Genomic DNA, 10512 nt, shown 5'->3' on the forward strand with positions numbered 1-10512 from the left:
ATCGATGCTGCAAAACCAGAGATATCTTTATATTCCACACATTATTCTTTCTAGTCAAAACCTGTCCGAGTCTCCCGGTGCTCCCTGCGGCCAGTCCAGGCCTGATACCCAGTCTACGTTTATGCACATTGTGTCTGGTTTTGAGGCAGTTTGACATCTACAAGGCTACAAACACACCAAACATGGAGGAAAGTTTAAGGGAACCAAGCCCCCCCTCCCCACCTCCATTACTCCTAGCTACGCCCCTGCATTTCAACTCATCTTTAAATGAAAGCAACTGTTTGTGCAACAACCACACACAAACACGAGAAATGTCTTAAACGTGTTCTCAGCAGACACACTGACTCCGACCGGTCCGGCAGAGTTACCACCGGGCCGGTGGTTTGGTGCAATGCGAACACTTAAATCGTTCATCGTGCATGCTGTCAGACAGACCTCCCACTCCTCCCACTGCTAGAACAACCACAGGGCGGTCGGTGGGACTCGATGACACACACACACACGCACACACGCACACACACACACACACACACACAGCGGCTCGGATGTGACTGCCAAGTGTCATCAACCTGCAGGTAGCCCGACCTCAGCTCACCGCATCGCCGCCTCGACACTGACTGAATCCCGCCCCGGGGAGGAGAGAGAGAGGAGGAAGAGGAGGGGGAGAGCCTGGTTTCCCCGTCAACAGTGATCTGAACAGCGGGGAAGCTCAGAGTCGGGATCCGCTACGTCAAACAGATTAGTCAAATAACCTCTCTGGGTAGGACATACCTCTCCTGCTCGGGCTTGCCTGGCTGCATGCATGCATGGGCTGAGGAAGCAAGGTAGTCTGACACATAGCCAGGAAACCCTTGGCGAAATACAGAAGTGCACTACTTTTCTTTTTTGTTTTTTTGTTTTTGCTGTGTCTGAGTGAGACGACTGTTGTGATCCTCCAGCAGCGTCTCTTCTTCTCCTCCTTCTCCTTCTCTCCGCACCCCTGGTGCGAAATGGCGAAAGAAAACGGCGAGTCCAGCGATGGATCTTGGAAAAAGCTTGTCGATGATATCAAGAAGATATTTGACTTCAAGGAAGTCCTTGGGACGTGAGTAACAAGATAACGCAGCCCTACGGGCGACGAGAAACTTTGTATCCAGTTGTGCAAATTAGCAGACAACAAATGACACATTGCACCGATTTAACGGAAATGAAAAGCAGACGGACAGCTGTTGAATATTCGTTGAATTAACGGGGAACCGCTCGGCAGATAGAGAAAGGGCCCTTTGAACTTACAACCGTCAAAAAAGAGACATTTTTATTTTAATAAATTCATATTCAAGCCTCAGTTAATTGTTCAGTCGGCGGAAACGATGCTTCGCGAGACACAATAATGTGTGAAGTCAGACACGCGTGATGCCCCTCGTTATGTCACAGTTCATTCAAGAAACTACTGCAGCGTGTTGTTTTTAATTATTCTTCCCCACAGATCAGATCGGAGCTGAAGCATGTAGCCGCACAGAGCAGGCAGCCATTTATTTTGGGGTCGTTTTTGTACAACATGATAACAACTATGACAAAGAAACAGCAGGGGCTGTAACTGAAAATCAACTCCCAAATTTGAGGGACCATCTGTGGTGACTTCATGTTCTTGGTCTCTTTCTTTCTTTCTTCAAACAGAATGGCGGGTTTGTAGCAGAGAAACACTATGTCTGGGTTTACAGACACTGTAAACACTGCGAGCACTGTTGGCTTACATTCGTTTAGGGACCACTTTGGTTGAAGTTATTCTATTTCCATTGGACCACAGAGACACAAATTCCAGAGTTTATTTTGGTCCTCTGTTAGTGCTGCTTGACTTCAAGTCCTTTCCTCTTTGAATAAGTTATTCTGCTGACAGAGAGCATCTGAATGGAAGACCCCAAACTGCTAAAGGTCTCAGGCAGTCAACGTTGTGCCATCACACAGTAAATCTCAAATTTTTTTACCGCTGGGTCTTTGTCCCCTAAAGACGTGTCCGTCCTCCCTCAAATGAGACAATTTTAAGGAGGGGATGTTTGTATTGTTGGAAATTCGGGGACGGGCCGTGTGGAGGATGGGCTCTCCCTGTGGAAACCTGTTTGTTTCTTGAATTTGGACTCTGGTGGTGTCAAGCTGAGCAAAAATAAATAAATAAAAATCGGCCTGTAGTCACCTTGTTCGTAGTGAAACTGGGAAGATGATACATCCGACACACTGTGGTTTGCTGTTGTAATATATTATGCCGCAGCGTAAACTTCATAATCTTTGTCGTCATCATCTCATTTTGTGCTGCTTGGCATGGCGGCAGACCTGTTTTTCCTGAGGAGCAGCATCATAAAAATCTCTTCCAGATCGGTGATTCATAAAGCTCACTCGACACTTCATCTGCTGCACTAAACAGTCAGACATTCCTACCTGGAGGCTGTTCTGATTTCCCCAAGGCCTTCATCTGTGTGTGTGTGTGTGTGTGTGTGTGTGTGTGAAGCGCCTCTGAATAACACCAGTGAATCATCGTGATTTACTGTCCGCACAACGGCCAGGTTGGAGGAACAAGCATTCCTCGCCCACATCCTCGGCGCGCACACACATCGTGCGGAGCGTCCTCGCCCCTGATTGACTTTGAGAAAGTCCCATTTGCTAGTTCCTGTGCGTCTTAATGGAGTCACCTTGTCACCCAGCAGGGCTCACAACAGGCCTCCTGGGGCAGAGAAGCCCTGCAGCTTTGCTTAAGGATTAAAAATGGACTGGGGGGGAAGGAGTGTTGGTCAGAGGAAGAGATGTAGATTATCCTCCTCCTCCTCCTCCTGCTGCTCCCCCTTTTCAACTGTAGCTTCCTCATCAGGTTTCCCCGTCAGCGTCCAAGAGGGATCATCCCTCTGCAGCTCTCCACACACCTGCAGTGGAAGTACATTTACTCAAGTACTATGCTAAAGCACAACTTTGAGGTACTTTACTTGAGTTATCACATTTCATATGACTCAACGGCATTACACGGAGGAGTTACTTAGCAGATTAATATTTGACACACTAAACCGGTGGGTAGTTTATGAAATATGATGCATTGTTGAAAATAAAAACAGTCAAGTAGTTGAAACTAGCTTCACCTCCACCAGCTACAACAATACCAGCAGTAATAAGAATACAATATTAAACCACATAACACTGACATGGGCTCTTTTGCTGCATTCATTCTACCTTTTTATTTTGAAGGTATTGTTGTGCTTTTGCTATGTTTGCTTTTAGTTCAGTGTACATTTTCCACCACACAAAGATTGTATTTCAACACCAGCTGGGGGCCATACTGTGAACCTTATGCCTGATTAGATATTGATAGGATTTTGGGGAGGAAGCCCGCGGCGGTGTCAGTGCTTTGGCCACACTTCCTGCCCTTGTTTTCTAGCATTAGCGGGCTAATGAGATCTTCGCCACTGAAGCCGGTCCTCCTGCTTCACTGCCACTTTGCCTTGTGGCTAATTTCAGAGCCTTAAGCTGCTGATACTCTGTGGGAGCAAATTAAGTAACCTTCAGAGATCCCAGTTGGCAGGTGTTGTAAATGTGCAAGCAGGAGGGGGCCCGCTACTCCCAGTGAGGATGTTGATGTTTGTCTGACACGTGTTTTACCACCCGACTAGAGACTATTGATTAATACGGATGCACAAAGTCTCTTTACGAGACTCGGAGTAACTGCTGATACGGAGCATCGCTTTTTTGTAAGGTAACATGAGGCTCTAAAATCTGTGTCAGCGGCCATCACAATTTAAAAATTGTATTTAATGTGCATGAGTTGCACGATGGCCAATCTGCTTATAAAGGTGACTGTGGATTCTGATACTGTGTATCGGATCAGAGCAGCCCTACTGGGGGCTGATATGTCCTATTGCCAATAATGGCTTATTATCAATATATCGTTATCTGTATATTTTGGCCAATAAATAACAAGAAAATTCAGCGGAGAAATGCAAAAGATATGTTTGCACTAGCTTATTTACACATTCAGCAGTTACGGAACAACACTATCATTCATTTGGAGTCGTGGTTCTGTCCACATGCTCGATTTTCTTCTCTGAAAAAAGCTGCATGCTCTAGTTGAAAACGACGCTATGAGATTGAGCAGTAAAGTTGGAGGCTGGAAGGCTAAACAATGAGCTGAAAGATGCAGAAACGCTCTGAGGAGCTGAGGGGACCCGTGGGCTCTTCAGTACGAGTGACCCCTATCGCTATGTGATCCATTGTTATTATAGAAATCATGATTTAGTCAAAACAATATTGGCTTATATTGTTATTTATCAATAGGAAATGGGTGCTTCCTGCATGGTGAGGTGGATTGGATTTGCAGATCAGTCTGATGGCCTGAGGATAAAAGCTGTTCCTCTGCGTTTCACACGTCTCTACCTTCATGCCAGAGGGCTTACGTATGGTGTTGGGGGTGGGTAGTGTCTGAATGAAGCTGCAGGCTCTCCTTCATTTGTTTTAAATGTCATGGCCAAAAATCATGCTTTCCAGCATCATCCTTTTCTATCTTTTTTTCCAGAGTCCCTCTTTCTGAGATTAAAGTGCCGTAGCTTTCCTCTGTTGACCACGCAAAGCTTAGCTGACACATTCATGTCACTTATTGCCGACTAAAGTCACATCTTAATGACTTGTTTTCTTGCCATCAAAGAGGAAAATCCTTGAAATGAAAGAATAAACAGGCCTCTACATTCGATATTACACTGACCCTGGCTCTGACAAAGCACTCGTTCGTGATGCATTAAAGTGGCCGCCTCCATTCATTGATCATTTTCTGAAACGCGGCTTGTGGAGAGACTAGTTTGGTCCTTGATGCAGGGAAAATGGCAGCTAGGCAACTAGGATACAGTCCTTGGTTGCTCCCTCTGAATAAGCCACTGCCGACCACTTCCCACTACCACTATCCTCCAGCTACATTCCCTGTGGGTGGAGACACTTTGTCATTGACCATAATGATGGAGAGTCAAAGGAGATAATGCCTAGTATGTTTTAATGCTCTCCATTTGTATCCATGTCCCTCCCACCACAGTGAATGCCTGCAAAGCCACAGTGTACCATCCTCTGCACTCAGGGAGTTGAAGTGTACCAGACTGGCCTGTATCAAAGCACAGGAAGCGGTAATCACCCCTATTAAAATGATTCAGCTTCTCTCCAACGGACTGATCCGAGGCTTCAGACAGATTTCTGCCAAACATTTCCCCCGAGCGATGGATATGTCTCCTGTTTTTAGTTGTTTATGAGTGGCATCGGCTCTTATCACCCTGTAAACGGACCACCTTTCTCTGTTTGATCATCAGTCTGAGGCACACATTCCTGGAAAGTAGCCTCAGGTCCATGTGTGTTGTTGGGTAATGGTTTCCAGCGTCATTCGGTGGGACTGTGAGAGCTTCTGGATTTCATTCAAATTGTATTATTGGAGTTGATTTAACTCCACAGCACCAGATCGATGCAGTTTATTACCTGGAAGGACAGAGAACCAGTGCTGGCTGGTCAGGCAGCAAGAACCAGACATGAAAACCAGCTGCATTGATGTACTGGTGGAAAGTAACTGAAGGACAGTTCTGAGGTATTCATACTTTACTTTGCTTTATTAACTTTTTCTTAAGATGGAGGCAACATGTTTGAAAGCATGAAAATATCCTGTTTACTCTCAAATAAGACAACGAACAGCAACATATCTTTACATGTAAGCTGTTTGGCAATTGGGCTTGAAAAGTGATTTAAATGAATCAAAATGGAGGCTGACTATATTTGTCAATTGATTATTTGACATATCGGTTCAGCTTAGTTGAGATTTCACACAGAAAGCATCGTCTTATAAAATACGGTACATTTTAGAATAAACTACCCATGAGGAGGTAAAGTATTTTAAATTGGCTCCACCTGGACCAGCTGCAGCTTTGAAATGCTGCTTGTTGGCTATTGAACCGGTAAAAATATTCTATTTATAACTAATAATGTTATGCTGATGGGGGACGTTCTGCCTGAGTACTTTTTCGTTCTATACGTTTCACAGTGTTTTAGTATGTTTTAACCTTTTGAATGCAGGACTTTTGCTTGTAACTATAATAGATCAACATTTTTTAACCCTAAAACAGATCTTTAATTAAAAAAATGAAGGCTTGTTTAATGACAAGACAACAAAAATATCAGCCGATATGTATCTTGAAATTATACTTTTTTTCACTTTGGTATTGGCCTCAAAAATCCAGTATTAGCCCAACTGTAATGGAGTATTTCTACACTATTGTATCACAGCTTTTACTTATTTAAAGTATCTGAATACTTCTTCCAGTATTGCCCTTACAAAGATTCTTTACAGCAAACTATTTAACTTACAGATCACTGATCCTGAAGCAGAAAGGCCAGTACTGGTGTATTCCACGTGATGATGATGATGATGATGATGATGACAATAATAAAGCGCACATTGCAGAAAGTAGCACCTGTTTACACTACAGTCTACAAGAGAGTAGCTTATCACAGTTTAGCAGATGGTGGTGTGATATCTGTTAAAAAGAAGGGTTTTGTGTAACTTTACAAATATCTGTTGCCAGCTTAACCGTGCACATTTATGTTTACTGTACAATTATTCTGATGACTCGTGATTAGGAGAATCTGTGATTGTCCGATATACCCGAGCTGTAGTCATTCATTTTACCTGCATTTTTCTGAAAGTATAGATTGTATGATCTGTCATGTGTCTGGTTGAAGCTGTCGTTGAAGGGTGACTTTGAACACAGTAGGTCGCTCCAGTTATTGTTCCACCTGGATTATCAAGTCTGACTTTTCCATCCCATATGTTGCGTAACGGGCCACTGTAATGCATCTTACACGAGATGATTCAGTGTGATTACCCAGCGCAATAAAGTGAATGTCAATAAGCCAGCCTCAGTCCCCCCCCCCCTCTTAATGTTCATAATCGCTAAAGGTCGACCGGCTGAGGTCGCGGCCTGAAAAAGTTTTCTGTTTCTGGATTGTTTGATACACGACTTCACTTTGCATCTGTAGCATCAGCCGCAGGTTTCACACTGAGCGCCGCCCACATTCACATTAGTCAGCCGGTTTGACTCGGCTGTCCTAAACATAGTGTAGTGGTGTTTTGTGACTGCAGACACACACACACACACACACACTTCATACTGTCATCCAAGAGCCGTGAAGAGGGAGCTTGGTGGCTCTGGGAAGAACTTAAAATTCAAATATTATTATTCAACCAAGTGAGTCAGTGTGCTGACTTGATTGTGCAGTCTGTGGCACTGGGTCAGATGCATTTTGCAGCCCTACACTCCTGTTTATCTTGCGTAATAGAGTTAGTTTTCAATAAAGGATGAGATGGAGGTTTCTCTCATCACTTAATGCTCATCATCACATCGAGGATTATTTAGATAAATTACGTGTGCTGGTTGTCACATAGATGGTGGAGTTTTGTAGCCCTCCAGCTAACCATTATTTTACTCATCGGTTCTGATCATTTTGTCGATTAATCGTTTAGTCTATGAAAAAATAATGAATAACACATTGCTTTATTTGTCCAAAACCTAAAGATATTTCATTTTCTATCATATATGACAAAGCAAAATGCAACATTTCACATTTGAAAAAGCTGGAACCAGCAAATGTTTTGAAATTTTGCTTGAAAAATGACTGACACGAATAATCTATTAATGGCTTCAGCTCTGGAGCTATGTGTGCTTTCTTTATCATTGTGTGTATGTATGTGCAGAGAGAGCATGTGGGCAGTAGCATCACCATATGTCTCCAACGCGCATCACACCTTCTTCTTTCCTGTGAATTAGGAATTAATAGATTGAATGCTTGCAGCACAGTTTGCCGCGCTTCGTGCGTTGTCGGAGCGAGGGAAGTCACAGGCTTGGATTCTGTCATGTTGTCATTCACAGGAAGTGATGTTGCTGCTTGTCAATGCGGTTCGCAGAGGGACAGAAATGGTGCTACATGCTCCAACCACCCTCTCAGTGAGTTCACAGGTTTCCTGTGGTTTTTGTCATTGTGTGTCACCTGCTGCAGAAAGCGTGCTTTGAAAAAAACACACACAAAAAAACAACGAGCAAGCAAGAGAGTCTTTTGACAGACTCTGTGTGCTGGCGGAGGAATTTTCTCTTCTCCTCATGTCCACACAGCCGGGGAGTTTGGTTGCATGCGCTGAACAGAAATGATGCTCATGGTCCTCACAGCAACAGCTGTGGTGGGAAGATAGTGGTGTGACAGGCCAGCAAGTAATGCACACACTCCCTCACTTACACAAGGCCACGAATTTACATATTGCCCCACATCAGAACGAGGTCAAAGTCGGTGCGACGTGCGCTCCAAGCCCTCTGAGTGTGTTCAACCTCACATCACCTGGGGCCGGGGCTTTACGACCCGGTGGTATGTTTGTTCACAGTCGGTGTTTATGTGTTGTGGCTCTGACTGACCCTCCCCCCGTGTGATGGTGGAGTGAGAGATTAGCGTGGATGTCGGACTTTAAGTAAATTTGATGAGAGAGAGAGAGGGAGCAGCACCCGCAGCGTTATAACTAAGTCTGAAAAATAAAACTTCTAAAGCTTTCCACCAAATGTGTCTGAGTTCATAGAGGAAGATTACAGAGGAAGATCTTGAGTATCAAACACGACGTTCATTATTAACGATGACTTTATTACGCAGAGTTTAGAGCCCGTTGGGAGGAACTGATTACACTTTAAGTACATAATGGACCTTTTAATGTTGGCCGTCTTTCTTTTTGTAAGGCGGTGGATCACTTAAGACATATTATGTCACTTTCACTTTTGTGTAATGACGATCCAACAAGACGCTTATTTCTGCAATTAAACATTTTGTCAGAAAGGAAGGAAATTATAACGCAGGAGGCAGATGGCTGCTCTTTTCATATTCTCTGGGCTTGTCCTTTTTTTAATTTTTTTTTTTGGCGAGAGATTACTAAAGAGATAATGGTGGATTAGAAGTTGATTGATCTTTTGTTACATTATACCTTTGGCAACATCACCGTTTGCCACATTTATGGCATGAATATTTCCTTAAAAAGCAACAAGCAAGAAAGTCTTCACACAGAAATGGCTCCAACAAAAAGGACTGCATTGAAATGGTCAAGATTGAAATAAACAGTATTGAAAAAAATGGACCTTTATCCCAAGACTGTGATGTGAAATGTTAAATATTTGAATTTAATACAGTATGTGCCTATAAGATCTAACTCATTACATACGTATATCGTTTACAGAGCATTTTGCTGTGTTGTGTATCTAATGACGGCCCTCTCAATGGATTAATTAATTAATGATGGTAAAGATAAAGTTCTGAGGACAAAAAGTAAGAGAAAATGTCAAACCACAGAGCTGTAGTTATTAGCTGTAGACCATAATAATGGAAAACTGCATGTTTGTCTAAACAGAAGAGTCGATCAAGAATTTATGAACTGCAGTTGGATCGCAGCTCTCCAAAAAATCTCAGCACTTTGGCCTCAGGCTCAGTTCACTATTTTATTTCGTATGCTGATCCTTTTGCAGCAAACAAGCTTTCATCACAGTCATGACTTCATCAGTGGATCAAGGATTTTCTTTTTAGATCACAGTAGTTGTTTTGGTCCATGACCCTGAGAGTTTCAAGTCAAACCATCCTTTAACGTGTTCGCATTAAACCCTTCTGAGGCTGCACGGAGGGGGAAAAAAAGGTGCCCGTGAAGGTGTGTAATAAAAACAAGAAAGGAGGGTTGGAAGCAATCACGCTGCCTGCTCAGCGAGATTTATTAAGGTGGATTGAATGTGGTGTCATAGCAACAGATACAGATTGCTTGAGCAAATATTCCCTTAATTCCGCATTTGTTTTTAAAGGCTCTCATGTACGGAGACAGATGGTCCGAGGAAGACACGCTCTCTGCCGTCCTAAATGGGTGTTTGCCGTGCTTTTGGCTGCACACGAGCACCGAGCGTAAGCCAACACAGACGGTTGTTGGCCATAGTCGGGGACTTTATCAGTTCTCAGCAAATATTCCCAATATGCTATTTGTGTACTCTGGCCTGTCTGCCTCTGAGTGCCCTCTATCTACTCACTGACAATAGGTTTTCTGGTGTCAATATTGACTGAGTGCATATGCAGAACTAACATGTTTCTCTCTGTCTCTTGCAGCGGAGCGTTTTCTGAAGTGGTGATGGGTCGGGAGAAGGCCACAGGAAAGATGGTGGCGATCAAGTGCATCCCGAAAAAGGCGCTGAAGGGAAAGGAGACAAGTATCGAGAATGAAATCGCCGTGCTCAGGAAGTAGGTACCGCATGGCTGAGCCGTGGGGGAGTTTGCAGAAGAAGAAGAAGAACACCACTTTAGAAAAAAAACGGGTCACCACCTCACGGTGTCCTCGGGGAAGCTTGTGTGTGTGTCTCTCCTCTCAGAGTAATGACTCAGATTTGGGATGCAGGTGCCTCTCAGTTTATTTATCAGCCATTGTCAGGCTTAAGTGACTTACTTGTCGAATCTCATCTGTCCCCCCCCCCC

General features: G+C 43.8%; 1 protein-coding gene across 1 annotated transcript in view; it reads left to right on the forward strand.

Moving 5' to 3' along the window:
• Positions 1-526: 526 nt before the first annotated feature.
• The window catches only part of camk1db (calcium/calmodulin-dependent protein kinase 1Db), a 20773-nt gene continuing 10787 nt past the window's right edge, over positions 527-10512 (forward strand). The window contains exons 1-2 of the mRNA XM_031863808.1: positions 527-1084; positions 10150-10281. Of these exons, the coding sequence (XP_031719668.1) occupies positions 990-1084; positions 10150-10281 (227 nt within the window). The 5' untranslated portion in view covers positions 527-989. The remainder of the gene's footprint in view (positions 1085-10149; positions 10282-10512) is intronic.

Source organism: Anarrhichthys ocellatus, unplaced genomic scaffold (genome assembly GCF_004355925.1).
Source record: "Anarrhichthys ocellatus isolate YVR2014 unplaced genomic scaffold, GSC_Weel_1.0 scaffold2, whole genome shotgun sequence".
NCBI lineage: Eukaryota > Metazoa > Chordata > Actinopteri > Perciformes > Anarhichadidae > Anarrhichthys > Anarrhichthys ocellatus.